The sequence below is a fragment of the Nicotiana tomentosiformis genome, chromosome 10 (genome assembly GCF_000390325.3).
Source record: "Nicotiana tomentosiformis chromosome 10, ASM39032v3, whole genome shotgun sequence".
In the NCBI taxonomy this organism is placed as follows: domain Eukaryota; kingdom Viridiplantae; phylum Streptophyta; class Magnoliopsida; order Solanales; family Solanaceae; genus Nicotiana; species Nicotiana tomentosiformis.
In genome coordinates this window covers 9,789,847-9,807,395 of record NC_090821.1, presented here as the reverse complement: position 1 = coordinate 9,807,395, position 17,549 = coordinate 9,789,847, and the positions used below count along the sequence as shown (strand labels likewise).

General features: G+C 34.7%; 1 protein-coding gene and 1 long non-coding RNA gene across 3 annotated transcripts; both read left to right on the top strand.

Moving 5' to 3' along the window:
• Positions 1–4,963: 4,963 nt before the first annotated feature.
• LOC104112912 (cytochrome P450 98A3-like) lies at positions 4,964–9,903 on the top strand. Its single transcript, XM_009622953.4, has 4 exons — positions 4,964–5,450; positions 7,981–8,378; positions 8,983–9,418; positions 9,502–9,903. The coding sequence occupies exons 1-4, from the start codon at positions 4,964–4,966 to the stop codon at positions 9,702–9,704; spliced, it is 1,524 nt and encodes a 507-aa protein (XP_009621248.1). The 3' UTR covers positions 9,705–9,903.
• Positions 9,904–11,647: 1,744 nt separating this feature from the next.
• LOC104112910 (uncharacterized) lies at positions 11,648–13,770 on the top strand. Of its 2 annotated transcripts, none has more exons than XR_690097.4 (3): positions 11,648–12,107; positions 13,268–13,342; positions 13,455–13,770. It is a non-coding gene; the product is annotated as an uncharacterized lncRNA (long non-coding RNA). The 2 variants fall into 2 exon arrangements; XR_690096.4 differs by having other exon boundaries at positions 13,204–13,342.
• The last annotated feature ends 3,779 nt before the right edge of the window (positions 13,771–17,549 follow it).

The following is a 17,549-nucleotide window of genomic DNA, read 5'->3' as shown; positions in this document are numbered from 1 at the left end:
TGCTGAAAGAGGGTTACATAAATAATGTTATTTGTCCATGTACTTTATAAAGAAAATGACATCAGAATTTGTTATACTTGCTGTTTATGTTGATGACATAAATCTTGTTGGAACTCCAGAAGAGCTCCAAAAGGCAATTGAATATCTTAAAAAAGAATTTGAGATGAAAGATCGTGGAAATACAAAACTTTGTCTTGGTCTGCAAATTGAACATTTAGCATACAAGATCTTTATCCATCAATATGCCTATACAGAAAGGGTCTTAAAACGCTTTTACATGGACAAAGCGCACCCATTGAGTACACCAATGGTTCTTCGATCGCTTGAAGTGAATAAGGATTTGTTCTGACCTCCAGAAGAGGATGAGGAACTCATTGGTCCCGAAATACCTTTTCTTAGTGCAATTGGTGCACTTATGTATCTTGCTAATGGCCTGACATAGCATTTTCTGTTAATTTACTAGCAAGATATAGCTCTTCTCCTACACGGAGACATTGGAATGAGATTAAGCATATATTGCAATATTTAAAGGGAACACTTGATATGAGTTTATTTTATTCTAACAATGGTAGTGTAGATCTTGTTGGTTATGCAGATGCAGGTTATTTATCTGATCCACATAAAGCTCGATCTCAAACCGGGTACGTGTTTACATATGGAGGTACTGTCATATCATGGCGCTTCACAAAGCAATCTATTGTTGCTACTTCTTCAAATCATGCTGAGATAATAGCTATTCATGAAGCAAGTAGGGAATGCGTGTGGTTGAGATCAGTGATTCATTTTATTCAAGGAAAATGTGGTTTGGAATGTGATAAAAGATCCACAATTTTATACGAAGACAATGCTGCATGCATAGCCCAATTGAAGGGGGGATTTATAAAAGGAGATAGAACGAAGCACATTTCACCAAAATTATTCTACACACATGATCTTCAGAAAAATGGTGACATTGATGTGCAACAAATCCGTTCAAGTGACAATCCGACATATTTATTCACTAAATCTTTGCCAACTTCAACTTTTGAGAAGATGGTATACAAGATTGGAATGCAGAGACTCAAATATTTGAAACAACGTTTTTATCAGGGGGAGTAAAATATGCGCCATACTCTTTTTTCCTTACTAAGGTTTTTTCCACAGGTTTTTCCTTATAAGGGTTTTAATAAGATAACTAGTTATGCATATTACTAAATATGTGTACTCTTTTTCCTTCACTAGGATTTTTTTCCACGGGGTTTTTTCTAGTAAGGTTTTAATGAGACACATTAACTTTTAATGAACATCCAAGGGGAGTGTTATAAATATATTATATTATGGATGTTCATTTAGTACTCCGTTGTAAATAAGCTTCCTGAAGAAGCTTATCTATACGAGACTCCGCCGTAAATATGTTTATCTATTTAGTATTCTATTGGAAATAAGTCTCCTGAAGAAGCTTATCCTTTCGGTACCCCGTTATGGATAAACATCACCCCGGTAGAAGATTATCTATACCTGGTACAATGAGCTTATCCTTTCAGTACCCCGTTATGGATAAACATCACACCCAGTAGAAGATTATCTATTTCTGGTATAATGAGCTTATCCTTTCGGTACTCCATTATGGATAAAATTACCCCCGATAGAAGATTATCTATATCTGGTACAATAAACTTATCCTTTCGGTACCCCGCTATGGATAAACATTACACCCGGTAGAAGATTATCATATCTGGTATAACGAGCTTATCCTTTCGGTACTCCGTTATGGATAAACATTACCCCCGGTAGAAGATTATCTATATCTGGTACAGTAACAACTTACACAACAGCTTGCAGAAGCAGCTTACACAGCAACTTGCAGAAGCAACTTATATAGCAGTATGCTTTCTTCTATAAATAGAGGAGATTTCAGTTCATTATGTACATAAGTTTGAAGTTTGAATAATATATCAGTTTTTCTATACTTGTCTTTACTTTACAACATTTATTTTATAACAAGATGTGCGTATTTTGAACAATTTTTTTATCATTTGAACCATGACTGGTATGTATATTTTCACAATAATTTAGCATATTGTCACAAATATTTAGTGTGCATAAGTTCTTGTCAATTGCTATTTGCTACCGATTCATATGACATTGTAGTAGAATTTATGCGCAGTCTAATAAGCCACCCTTATCTCAACAAGACGGATCTAAAGGTGGAGTTATGATTTTAATTTTATGGTTCTGAATTTTAGAATGACGATTTCAAGTACTAATAATTGGGTTTTAAATTTAATATTTATACATATGTAATGAATTTTTTAACACAAATATAAATATAGTGTTTGAACAAAGATAGTGGATTGGGTTAAATCCGTACTCGAGTTTCTAGCTTCGCTGCTGGACGGACCTTTTAATATTTTTAAACTAAAACTGGCGCATGGACACATTATCCTTACATATTCATGACATCAACACTAATGGTCTTAGCTATACAGAAAGAAATTTTTATCGTACTTGTATCAGGGCGGAAATTTGAGCATCCAAAAGTATATATATATTATATAATTTTCGAACAAGTTTTTAACTTTAAAAAAAAAAGTCAATATTTGAATGGTCAAACGTATGTCATGACTTGATAAAAGATGGAGGTCAAGGCTAGCTCATGGCGTATGCCGCGTCCTAATTAAGGATCCGCAGCATTCACTGACCCATTAGACCTCCAACTTGGTTGCCCATTTACACATTGAGCCAATTCGTAAACTTTACCTTTCTTTTTTTGGGTTTCTCATCGCCCGTTATTTGTATTGGGGCTAGACAAAATTCGAATTCATGTCGAGAAGTTCCACATTAGGGATAAAGCACTCCGTAACAGAGGCGATACCATAATCAAGGCTCGAACCCGATACCTTTAATTACGGATGAAGGAGTACTTACCACTCCACCACAACCCTTGTTGGTATAAAATTTATCTTTCGGACCTAGTTAGGTTCATCAGTGTTGTAATATATATTCTAACAAAAGCAAGAATCTCAAATTCGAGCCTCGTGAGAATAAAAAATATTTAGATAGGAAGCATTTTACTTCCCATTAGTTGAGTTATTTAATGTGATTTCGAATTAGCGAAAGTAGCGAGTTTTGAACATTTGATGCATAAAACAAAAAAAGAGAAAAAAGGAATAATCATGAAATATAATATGAATGTAATAAATGAAGTTTATATAATATTATTACATCTTTCCTTTTTAAAGATGAGAGAACTTTATATTTACTATTAATAGTAATGACGCGGAGACGCCATGAGCTAGCCTCGATCGCTATCCTTACCAAAACGGGATATGTTTGACCATTCAAAAATTGGCATTGAGATACGAGCCAGAATTTTGTTATGTCATGCTTATTTCAAGGTGACTAGCTAGTCTGAAAGCAAAATATACTTTCAAATATTTCCTAAGATCTTACTTATTCTTAATATGTGTATTACCACCCATTATCTCTCAAAACCAAGTAAATTGGGGTTGGATATACATATAAATTATCACTGTACATATCGTTCCATTTAAATACATCTCAATCCAAATCTAATACATAGTTCAAATCTCCTTAATTATTGATTTGATTTTTATCATAAATCGATTAGTTTTACTTTGGTTGTTAATATACTGCAACCTTCATCCTTTATTTGAGTTTGAAAACATACAATGCGAGCTTGAGCTTACACAGGTAGAGTTAGTCTTAATATTGAAGTTAAGACGATAATGTATTAATTTATTCTATTTTCGTTAAAATTAGTTTTGAATTTCTGTTCCAATTGAGATAAGGATGGTATGTTTGTTAGCTAGCTTATTATCAATATGTCGTCACCTACTGAATAATGCAGCAGCAAGCTAGATATAGTAGTAGTCGTAGCAGCTAAATCACACTATTCGTTTTAGTTGAATATTTCTACTCAGAATTTATTGCAAATTCACGTAAATTTTATCTGAATGTTTCTTTCTCTAAGTTCACCAATGATCTTTTTGCATTGAAAAATACTCAGTCGTTCAACAGAAAAATAGTGTATCATAACTCATATAAGTGGTTTTCTCTCAGCTCATTTAATGGCATCAGCAGGAGACAAGATAGATATAATTTTTTTTCTTTTATAAATTACATATCTTTACTGAATAACGCGATCTCAAAAGTTAGATCAAACTAGCTCCTCAATATTATGCATTGATTTAATCCAATTTACGGTATCCTACCATTCTCAGCATTAGCAAGGGTGTTTAAATTAAAAAATCTATACAGTGTGGTTAAAATATTTTTATTATGAGATAAAAATAAACAATCACCAATAACCTCAAAAAAAAAAAGAAAAAAAAAAAGAAAAGAGTTGCCATTTGGACATAGGCATTATTACTGTCAAAGCATTTAAGAGTCAACTTGGTCATGCCGTAAATTATAATTTATAAATTTGTCAACCAAATTTATGGATCAAAGAAATAAGGCAATCCTTGGATAAGGTCAATGTCTGTTATATATGGAATAATCAACTAGCTAGTAATATATTTTTGAAGTATCGTCAGAATTGTGGTGGAATGGATAGAAACTCTCAACCAGATGTTTCGGGTTCGATCTTCGAAAAGAAAGTAAACCTATTAATAGGAAGCGCTTCCTCCCTAATGGATCTTATGCGGAACAAATATAACAAATTAGTTGGGCCCTAATGCGAATATCAGATATCTGCGGGTAATTAAAAAAAAGAAGAAGATTCTTAAACTAGGGGTGGTCCACTCATTTTCAAGTTGAGCAAAATCATAAGAATGTGATATGGTCATAATAGTTATAATCATCGTTTCTGTCAATTCATGATAATCATTAATTCTATCAAAGTTAATTAAAATTTTAAAATATATAAAAGGTACGACTTTTTCTTCTTTAAGGGAATGAAAAAATTGGTATATAAAGGGGCCATAGCGTGCCTCATATCTTCACCCACAAACTTCCCATAATGGCTCTTCTTTTAGTACTCTCCATATCTATATTTCTCATCTTTTTTTCTTACAAACTCTACCACCGGCTCACGGCCAAGCTGCCGCCGGGTCCGTGGCCGTGGCCGGTTATCGGGAACCTCTTCGACATAACGCCGGTGAGGTTCCAATGCTTTGCTGAATGGGCCCAAGTTTATGGGCCCATCTTCTCATTTTATCTTGGTTCACAGCTAAATGTGGTGGTGAATAATGCAGAATTAGCTAAAGAAGTTCTGAAAGATAATGATCAAAATTTGGCCAACAGGTTTAGAACTAAGCCTCTTGAAAATGTTAGTAAAAATGGGATGGATTTAATTTGGGCTGATTATGGGCCTCATTATGTGAAAGTAAGGAAGCTTTGTAATCTTGAGCTTTTTACTCCTAAAAGACTTGAAGCTCTTAGACCTATTAGAGAAGATGAAGTTATTGCCATGGTTGAAAACATCTTCAGAGACTCTACTAAGCCTTGTAAGTTTTTCATTTTACTTTTTACTGTCTGTCTCCATTTTTGTTTTGGGTAGATCTTGAAATTTTCTCATTGCTTGCTTCATATCTTGAAATTAAATGCGGTTCTGTTGAAATTTGATAGCAACTCTTATTTAGACAATGCAAATTAATCTTGAATTAATAAAATATAGGAACATGTTAAGGGATAATCTCTCTATGGCCAATTGGCCATGCGACATATAAGAAGTTTGAGTACATAATTCCATGATAAATCCAACAAAAGGAAAAACGAAAACTTACGGCTAAACAGTTGTTTGATAGCAAATAAAGTCCTTTTGTATAAATAATGATTAAATGGAATGTAGTTAGGATTTTGTTTTTGGACACAAGCACTACAATTCCACGCAAAATGCTTTTTTTAATTCCAGTCAAAATGAGATAGATATCGCCCCACCATAGCACAAGCTTCTTTTTTAAAGAGATATTTTTTCCTAACTAATCCAAAAAGGAAGCAATATAATAATATATATTAATCAAAGAGAGAGAGAGTGATCTCTCTTCTGACTGTGCGTGTGTTAATTATAGGCTTATAGCTGTTATAATATATATATATATATATATATATATATATATATATATATATATATATATATATATGAAGAATTAACCTCTCACCCTCTCACTTAAACTAAAAATAGCTAGTGAATGTATAATATATGCATAATTTATATATTACATGCATGTGTATAATTGTATATAATTAATGTATATATCTAGAAAAAAGTAAATAATTAATATGGTCCCTATACGTGTGTGTGTGTGTGAGATATTATGTTTAGAAAGTGAAGGTTCCAATTATATAGCTAGATTGAATATTTTAAAATGGAGATCTAAAACGATCATAATTATCAAATAGTGACGAACATAATAACATCATGAATTTATGTTATATATATATATATATATATATATATGTGTGCGCGCGCAATTTAACAGGCATGTTTTAATTTACAATATGCAATAATCGTCTTCTTGAGCTGAGGGTATTTCGGAAACAGCTTCTCTTCTCTTTCGGGATAGGGGTAAGATTTGGGTACACACCACCCTCTTCAAACCTCATTTATGAGATTTCACTGGATCGTTGTTGTTGTTGTTGTTCTAGTTCTATTTCTCATATTAATCAACTTAAAATATATGTGCAAAATTTACCAATTGTTATAGGTTAGTTTTACGAATGGCTTAGTATATATAGTTTTACCAATTGTATAAATAATGTATATATAGATACGAATGGCTTAGTTGCTCCGCGCGTAAGGGCTAGATCAAAGGCTAGTGTTAGCATGGGTTGTTTGCTTGGGGTCAGATCAATTGACATGGTCATAAAGAGTGTCATTCTTTTGCATGGGGGTTTGCTTTTGAATGTTGAAAAGTGTCATTCTTTATTTTTGGAATGACCGCACGGCGGATTTTTGATGCGGACTAAAAATATATATGTAAAATTTTATTAAAATTGTAAAAATATTAGATATGATCCCATAACTTTAAAAATTATAAAAATTGAACTCATAGAGTTTAAATCCTAAATCCGCTTAGGAGTCCACGTAACATAAAACGGATAGAATATTTACTAAATAAAAAATCAACATGAGCGATCACAAGCTATCTGACTAAAAAAGATGGTTTGAAAACTCACTCTCTTCCGCCGGCAAACAGACGAGATCACCCCTTTTGTCATTAATAGACTTCCCCATGCTAAGAGAAAAGGTAGAAAACGTAAAAGGAGAGCCCTACTTGCCTGAGTGTGTGTGTGCTGACTCTTGAATGATGGCCCCATAGCCCTATGCTATAATGGATTGATGGTCCTAAAAGTTGCTGTTTATGAGGAGAACATTGATCCAAATTTGAATAGTGAAATCCTCCAATAAAGATAGGGCATATATACTTTTAGATCCAACGTTTTTGGTTATTTATTTCTCTGAGGTGTAGAATAAAGAATGAAGATATATCTGATCTCTTATGACAAGTAGCAATTTGAATAGAGGAAAGTGTTATTACAAAAACTTATTTACTTTTTAATTATTGGTCTTGCTCTTAGAGCAAGACCACCTAACACGAAAAGGACTATCAGTATAGAATTATTGGTGTAATTATTGGTCTTGCTCTAAGTATAGAATTAGATAGTGATAGCTTCTTCCTTTTGTTAATTGTTTATACGAACATCTGAGAATTAGATTATGGTTAATATATCTCCAAATGCAACAACCGAATCCTCCAGGCTTCAACAAATGATTATATATAGGAATTATGAGTTTAAGTTATATATATTGATGAAATAAAATATTTATATAATTAGGTGATCTAAAAGGCAGTTATAAAAAAAACTATATTTAGTATGTATTCAATGGTAACCTACAATAAATAATAAGAAACTTGCTATAATGGAATAATTATTAGTCAGTGCATATATCTAAAATCATTTTATTATACTCTACGTATCACTACTATTAGTGCATAGAGCTTAAACTCATATGTAATATGTGTATATGTGCAGGCAATGTTAGTAAAACCTTGATGTTGAGGAACTACTTGGGATCAGTAGCATTCAACAACATAACAAGACTAACATTTGGGAAGAGATTTATGAACTCAGAAGGTGAAGTTGATGAGCAAGGTGAAGAGCTCAAAGCCATAGTCTCCAATGGCATAAAGATTGGAGGAAAGCTTAATTTGGGAGAGTTTGTTCCATGGCTGCGTTGGGTTTTTAAGGATGATAATGAAGCTCTCGAGGCTCAAGACAGACGTTTGGAAAAGTTTACAAGAATTATAATGGAAGAACACACTCTTGCTAGGAACAAAACTGGGGAAACCAAACACCATTTTGTTGATGCTTTGCTTACCCTTCAGAAGCAGTATGATCTTAGTGATGACACCGTTATTGGCCTTCTTTGGGTAAGTATACTAATTTCCTTTTTTTATTATTACATATTGGATATACTTTTCGAGGCAGACTCAGAATTTAAAGTTCTATAGGTCATACAACAAATTCAAGTTAATATACAGTAAAAATTGAGTTCATAGTCAAATTTTTATAGATATTTAGTTGATTTGTTAATACGTATATAGGATCAGGATTGCATGAACCCATAAGTTACAGTATAGATCTATTTCTAGATATTAATAGAGTTTAACTTCTATGTGCTTACGGTGATATTTACACTTCTAGGTAAACTAAAAGATACTAACTACAAATAATTGTTCATATTATTTATATGGTAGGTGTATATAATCTAATTCCATATTAATCTATTAGTAAGGGTCAGTCTGATCTTGACATTAACATAGCGGATTTATTTTTATTTTAAAAAATATATTGCAATCTAAACAAAGTTTGCTTAGGTTAAATGTTATAAATTTTTATCCTTTACGTAAATGTCTGCAGGTCAACAAGTGATGCGAAAGTGGAGTTTTTTCGTTTTCGCATAAAGATTTTATTTTTCTGTAGTTGGAATTATAAAATCATATGACTAAGTGTTGTGAATAAAAATATTTGCAGGATATGATAACAGCAGGGATGGACACAGTAGCTATTACAGTTGAATGGGCTATGGCAGAACTAGTAAAGAATCCAAGGGTTCAACAAAAGGTCCAAGAGGAGTTAGACCGGGTTATCGGGTCAGATCGGATCGTAAACGAATCAGATATCTCTAAACTCTCTTATCTACAATATGTAGTCAAAGAATCACTAAGGTTGCATCCTCCAACTCCCCTAATGCTACCTCATATGGCAAGTAACAATGTCAAAGTGAGTGGTTACAACATTCCTAAAGGTTCAATTGTGCATGTTAATGTTTGGTCCTTAGGTCGTGATCCAAGAATTTGGAAAGATCCTTTGCAATTTTGGCCAGAAAGATTTGTAAAAGAGGATGTTGACATGAAGGGACATGACTATAGGTTACTGCCTTTTGGTGCCGGAAGACGTATATGTCCAGGTATGAATCTTGCCATAAAATTTTGAATTTCCTGTCTTCTTTGTATGTTTATTTCTTATATTTTGTTTGTTCTGCCGCTGCAGGTATGAATCTTGCCATTAATTTGGTCACGTCTATGTTAGCACATTTGTTGCACCAGTTTACTTGGTCTTTGCCTCCTGGTGTTAAGCTTGAAGATGTTGATATGTTGGAGAGTCCTGGTACAGTCACCTACATGCAAACTCCATTACAAGTTGTTCCTACTCCTAGGTTACCTTTACACTTGTATACACATACAAGCCAATGAATACCTAACATTTATTTTATTTAAATCACTCGGGCGTAGTAAATTTGCATGTACTTTTATTTATAAATTCTGAAGAAGAAAAATACAACAAGGGTACTCAAACATTACCTTACTACTGATCTATGTAGCATCTTTTGTTTTTCCACTATTTCATTTTCTTTTTTCTTATTTTTTTGGTTCGATAACATGGTTACTTGAATCTTTGTAAGACATTAATAAGATTATGTATTGTTTTTTTACTAGTGAAATTTCAATGTCTTCGTAATCTGATTGAACTTCAAAAACGCTTTTTTCCTCAAGAACGCACATAAAGTTTTAGCTTGTTCTAATGTTCCCCAAGGGTAAAATTGCAAGAAATACTAGTATTACAATTAGCTCAAGGTTTGTGACACTACTACTTAAGAAGAACACGAAGAAGAACATAGTTGAATGATGATAGAATACATATATATTGCTAATACGTAGCCTATTGCTCACATTGAACCCGATTAAACAATACATCAAATGCAACATGCTTAATTCAACGATTGTTAACTTATATAAATTAAAAAGATAGGAATCAAGAACTGAACTAATTTTAGTATGAAGGCAAAGCAAGAACCAAAGAAGGCAGAAAAACAGTAGCAAATCAAAACCATCTTTGTTTTTCCCCCCAAATATAAAACAAACCCTAATATGCAGTTAGAATGATACACGATATCTTCATCGAAACCCAAAAGATACACCTATTAAGCAGTTTAAATCAATCCAATGTATCAAGAGAAGAGAAAGAAGATTAATAGTCATAAGCATTCAAACGCTTTCCAATCTCAAAAGAAATAAAAGCATCAACACAAGCATACTGCACCTGATCCCGTGCTCTGCACGATCACTTGGATTCTAACTACGCTTAAAAAGTTACCAAACTTTGCTTGATCTGAAATTATGGGTTCATCGAAAATATCCTAGTAACTAATACCCATGGCTTTGCCATGACTGACATCGATTTTTGGCTTTACGGGGTTATGAAATAGAAATTAATTATGACTTCTATTTTTTCGTGTGTTTATATACATGATAATTTTCTTGAATTTGGTTGACGGACTCTGATTGGCCTAAACATTGGTGGAACCAGCGGATGCGGCCTTGTAAGTAATACTCACCATGATTAATAATATTTTTTGGCGTTCCGGGGTAATAAAACATGAATTAATAATATGTCCATTTTTTGTGTGTTTGTATCATAATAATTTTCTAGAATTTGGTTGACGGACTCCATATTGGCCTAAATATTTGTAGTACCATCGCATATGACCTTCAAGAATTAATGCTTATGTTTATTTTTTCGTATGTTTATATACATGATAATTTTTTTGAATTTGGTTAACAAACTCCGAAAAGCCTAAAAATTGGTGGATCCATCAGATATGACCTTGTGAGCAATACTCACTATGACAAATATTATTTTTTGGTATTTTGTGGTCATAAAATTTTGTCGGGCCATAAAAAACGACCTAAGGAACAATAGTCATCGCTTCACCATGACCATTCCTCATTTTTTGGCGTTTTAGGGCCATAAAACTAGAAGTACGCCTCATTCCCAGATTTTCATTCCCACGCCATCTACATACATCCGGGCGACCAAACCCAAATTGCCTAAAATTGACGAGTGATAAAAAGCGACCTAAAAAATAATAGTTATCGCTTCGGCATGACCGTTGCTCTTTTTTGACGTTTTAGGGTCATAAAATTGGAATTACGCCCACTACAGAAAAATTAACTTTTAAAGATCACTTTTTAACGAAGGGACCTAGATCTGGTCGTTATAAGTGTACTATAGGCCACATTGTTTTGTGGACGTTAAAGCCAATTTTTAAGTTCATATTAACGAAGGGACAATATACGGCCCTTAAAAGACTTAATATCCGGACGGTAAAACTAATTTGTACTAATTGATTAAAAAAATGGACGTTAATTATTTTCCTTTCCCCTTCCCCAATCCTAACTCTCCCAGAGCAAAAGAAACCCTCGTTATCGTTCTGTTGATTTCAGCCCTCTTTTATTCTTAATTTGAGATCACAGTCAATTATTCCAAAAGCCTTCAATCTATTTTGATTCACCATCGCATACGTCTTCCAATTCGTCGTCTGAGTCACTGAAATTTATGTAACCCTAGGCACTAAATCCTGGCTTGAAAGGGGTCGTTGTACCTCTTCAAATATGCCTTCGTGTCACAGAATGCCATCTCGTTCAGTTTGGTAAAGTTCAATCGAGCTCTGTCCCTTGTTTCGACAAATCATGATATTGTTTTGGCGTTAATTGTCTAGAACTGCTGTTCTAGGAAAGATATTATCCTGTTATTTGGCTATCACTACAGTTACCATTTGATGAGTCTTTCTTTACAATGATTGCACGCTTCAACAGGTTTTCCTTCTTCTTCTTTGGTTAAAACTTAAATGCTTCGATTATGCACACTGCTTAAGCTCATTACAACCCTTAAATTGTTCACCATAGCCTTCAGTCGTCCCAAATATTTAGTTCTTTTTATGCTCTTCTCGAACATGGATTTTCCCCTCTTCTGCTCTAGTTTATAATGTACTTTATGCACTTGTTCGACAAGTTTAATTGTTAGTTTTGTCTTCTGCTTTAACGATTTTAGAAAGGGTTGTACCAGCTATGTGAAGCAATTTGTAATTCAATATCTTGACACATGTAAGCATGAAGGTTACATTTTGCTACAAGATCCATTCTATGATTTCTGTGAAGCTTTAAGTGTTGAATCTGATGGTTGGGACGAACTTGACATCCATAATCTACTTCAATTTTCTCCAACAGGAACTTTCTTTGTCAGTTCTTTAATCACAAAAAGGTGAATAGATATTAGTTTTGTTTAGCTCGAGTTAATCCTATGAGTGAAACCTTATTTTATTCTATTTCAAATGGTACTCCATTAGCTCTATATCACTGACATAATGATCTAGGATAATCTTTAATTGTACGCAGAAGATTGCCAAATGAACCACAGATATGAAACAGTTAAGAGAGGTCAAGGGAAATGACTAGACATGAAACATGTCACACTTTTGTAGTATGTCATATTGAAAGCTTAAACAAAGGCATCTTAGCAGGAATTGATTGTTCAATTTTTGTTAAAGTTTTCTTTTGCGCTATACATTTATGTAGAGATTTTGCTGTCTTTTTTCATCGTAATATTTTGAATTAGGACCACTTTTCTTTAACAGAATAGAGGGAATGAACTGCAATGTTAGAATTGAAAGACTTTGCAGGATATTTCCATCGTCCCATTGCTGTAAATGTTAAAAAAATGAACATATATCCTACTGTGATGAAGAAGGTTTGTAGAAGGGATGGCTTGTTAATATGGCGGAATAGGATTTTAATCTCTAATAGTGTTGAAGAAAGGGCGAGTTTGAAGATAGACGTAGCGAAGTTGGAAGAACGGACTTGCCAAACTTTTTGAAGCACCTGTTAGCTGATTACACCTTTTTTGTCTTTGCAGATTAGCTTATCATTAATGTGCAGTTGAAGGTAGATTTATAGTTACGTGTTTCTTTTCTTTCTAGATCTTTCAATGGTAACATTTGTCATAATTCAGAGGAAATGGGTGCAGTTTATATTCTGTGTTTCAAAGGAAATAGGTACAACTTCTCTCTCTCTGTCTCACTACATCCGTCTACATCCGTATATTTGTCTGAATATCTACCTTTTTATTTCTGGCATTCATGAACTAACATTTCAATTGTTTTTCAGAACTAGCATTCATGAACTAGCAATGGGTACTACTTCATTGGACTTGTTCACAATTGAAGCAAGGATTATTGTTGAGTGAGTTGAAGCAGCTGTAAATGTTAAAGACCAAGTTGAATTACGAGAGGAACCTACTTTGTTTTGCAAAGGGTTGAGTTGCCCTATTTAGATGTTACAATTCTATTCTTTTCTTTTTGGACTTTGAAAAGAATAATGTCATACAATTTGAATATTTATATATTTTAGTCTATGTGATGCATTAGTTCTTTGTCATTAACAATGATGTTTTATGAGTATTAAATGTTTATATTTTTGGTGATGTGATCCATTAGTTCCATCTAATTATATTTATTAAAAATACCATTAGCGAATAGAATTTTGGCCATTAAATGTAATGTTATTGAGAGCAATTCACAATTAGCGTGAGTAATTTTGGTCGTTAAAAGCAGAATTAGTTGTCATTATAGAGGCTCTTAACGACGGTGAAATGGCAATTAACGAAGGGAAATTTTGTCGTTGAAAGGTGCTATAACGACCGGATTTATTGTTGTCGTTAAAAAAGTTTTAACGTCAGGATTGGAATCCGGTCGTGAACTTTTAACGTCAAGACCTTTAACAACCGTATTTGTACTGGTCGTTATTGGTCGATAACGACCGTATTTGAACCTATAGCGACCAGATTTTCCTTCGCTAAAGACCCTTTTTCTTGTAGTGCCTATTTCTCAGATTTTTGTGTGCTAAATCCCACTCCATCTGCATGCATCCGGAAGACCGGACCAGAATCAACTAAAATTTTGCCGAGCCATCGAAAACGACCTAAGGAATAATAACCATCGCTTCGCCATGACCGTTGTTCGTTTTTGGGCATTTTAGGGTCATAAAACTAGAATTACACTCGATTTTCAGACTTTTTTGTGCTATAGCCCACACCATCTGCATGCATCTGGGCGGCCGAACCCGAATCGCCTAAAATTTTACCGGCCCATGAAAAATGACCTAAGGAATAATAGTCATCGCTCTACCATGACCGTTCCTCATTTTTTAGACTTTCAGGGCCATAAAATTGGAATTCCGCCTGATTCTCAAATTCCGTGTGCTATATAGCCCACGCTATCTGCATGCATCTGAACGACCAGATCTGAATCTCCTAAAATTTTGTCTGCCCATAAGAAACAACCCAAAGAACAATAATCATTGTTTTGCCATGATCGTTCCTCGATTTTTGGCGTTGTAGGGCCATAAAATTGAAATTCCGCCGGATTTCGAGATTTACATATGCTATAGCCCACACCATCTATATATGTGTCCGGGCGATTGAACCCGAATTACTAAAATTTTCGCTGGCCCATCGAAAAGGACCTAAGGAACTATTGTCATCGCTTCTCCATGACCGTTCCTTATTTTTTGGCGTTTTAGGGCCATAAAACTAGAATTTCACCTGATTCCCAGATTTTTGAGTGCTATAGCCCACACCATCTGCATGCATACGGGCGATCGGACCCGAATCGCCTAAATTTTTGTCGGCCCGTCAAAAATGACGTAAGGAACAGTACTCATCGCTTCGCCTTGACCGTTCCTCATCCTTTGACAATTTAGGGCCATTAAACTAGAATTTCGCCCGACTCTCAGATTTTTGTGTGCTATAGCCCACGTCACCTGCATGCATCCGAACGACCGGACCCGCATCGCTTAAAATTTTGTCGGACCATAAACAACGACCCAAGGAACAATAGTTATCGCTTCGCCATGACCATTCATCGATTTTGGGCATTTTACAGCCCCTAAAACTGAAATTTTGCCCGATTACCAGATTTTTGTGTGCTATATATATATATATATATATATATATATATATATATATATATATATATATATAGAGCCCACGCCATCTGCCTACATCAGGGCGACTGGACCCGAATCTCCCAAAATTTTCCGGCCCATAAATAATGACCTAAGGAACAATAGTCATCGCTTCGCTATGACCGTTCTTTGGTTTTTGGCATTTTAGGGCCAGAAAATCGAAATTTCACTTGATTCCCAGATTTTTATATGCTATAGCCCACGTCATCTGTATGCATCCAGGCGACCGGACCCGCATCGCATAAAATTTTGTCAGTCCATAAAAACGACGTAAGGAACAATAGTCATCGCTTCGCCATGACTGTTCCTCATTTTTGGCATTTTAGGGCCATAAAATTGGAATTCGGCCCGATTTTCGGATTTTTGTGTACTATAGCCCACGCCATCGGCATGCATCCGGGCCATAAAACCCGAATCCGGCAAAGGAACAATAGTCATCACTTCGCCATGACCGTTCTTCATTTTTTGGCAGGGCAATAAAACTGGAATTCCACATGATTCCCAAATTTTTGTGTGCTATAACCACACCATCTGCATGCATCCGGTCGACCGGGCCCGAATCGTCTAAAATATTGCTAGGCCTTGGTTTGTCCTCTAGCCGAGGAAAGTCATGATCATCTCTTTTTTCCATGTGACTTCTCTACTAATGTTTGGAGTAAACTATTACAATGGCTAGGAATCCATCGAACTGTACAAAACTGGAATGGAGAAATCACTTGGACAACTACTCATGCTAGGGAAAAGAACGTGCAAGATGAGATCTTTAGAATGACACTAGCTGGTGTTCTATATCATATTTGGCAAGAAAGAAACATGTGATTATTTCAGAACAAACAAAGAACACCTGCAATAATAATTAGGCAACTCGTACAAGAAGTATATTGCAGGGGAGCAATGAAGAGTTGATTAGCAAGAGGTTTGGAACAGTTTGATTTCTATCCTAGATAGATGTTGAGCTAATGTAATAGGATAGTACATCAATATGTTGGTTAGAATTTTGCTGGAATTAGCAGGTTTGGGGAAACTGTCCACATCTTGCCTTTTGTTTTGTACTGTACGGTTTGTTATTATTCTGTATTGCTGTAATAAACAATTAAACTTTCTGGAAAAACAAAACAGAAAGTTAGTAATACTTGTTTAACGAAATAGATTCTGGAAAACAAAAAATATTATAGGAATAAATCGAGCTCACTGAATACACAGTGTGTCCTTAAGGAAATTATTCCCCTCAAGTACCCGAGGTGCTGGAATATATCCTTCCAGGATAGAACGATTTAACTCACCAGTGTATTGGTACCAAAAACTCTGATGAACTGCGAACCACTCAATGGTCGTAAAACACACTGGAAAATATTGTGCAGAAGAAGAAGAAGAAGAAGCTCAGAAAATTTCGTAAGGAAAGATTCTGGGATTCAAACTCTATTTATAGAGTTGCTGGCATTGTTTCTGAAAAGGTTTTCAACCTTTCAGAAATAGCCATGGCTGTTGGAAAAGGGGTGTTTGAAATATTGCGGGAAAAATATATTTAAAATAATCCGGGAAAGAAAACGGACCTGACCGAACCGGGTCGCGGGTCATAGGTTATTTCGGATTGAATTTTTTGTTAATTATTTAATTAATTAAATAATTAAAAGGAATTTTATCCAAAAAGATTAATCAATCAATCGATCTTTGACCAAATCCGAAGCCGAAGCCGAAGCCGAGCCGAGCGAGCGACGACGACGACGGCGCGAGGCTTGCCTTTTTCTTAACTCTTTAAGAGCTAGAAGAAGAGCAATTATATATATACCCATCAAAAGCCTTTTCTTCCTCCGATATAAGACAATGTCCCTTTCCCAAGGGAAACTCAAATATTTCATTTTTTCTCCATTTCTCATTCACCTTCTTTAAGCTACACAAGCTTAAAATCCCAACAATTTCCCACATGAATGGGGAATGGCTATAAAATAAAGGAATGCACGGACGCGTGTGTATTTTACATGCAAGAATTAATTACATCTAGATAAGTAGGTTTCCCTTTGAACTTTTCGTAGTGAACTTATATCGGATATACTCGGTCAATCAGTAGATTTGATATCTTTGAACCGTCGAGCTTTGTTGTATACCTAGACAACATAAGTCACACAATCAATTCTTAACCATTTATGGTTCTCACGGCTGTGTTCGTTTAAGCCATGAACACCGCCTGATTTCATGAGTGCTTAGAGAATGGGCCTTTACTTTCATTCCCCTTGAAGC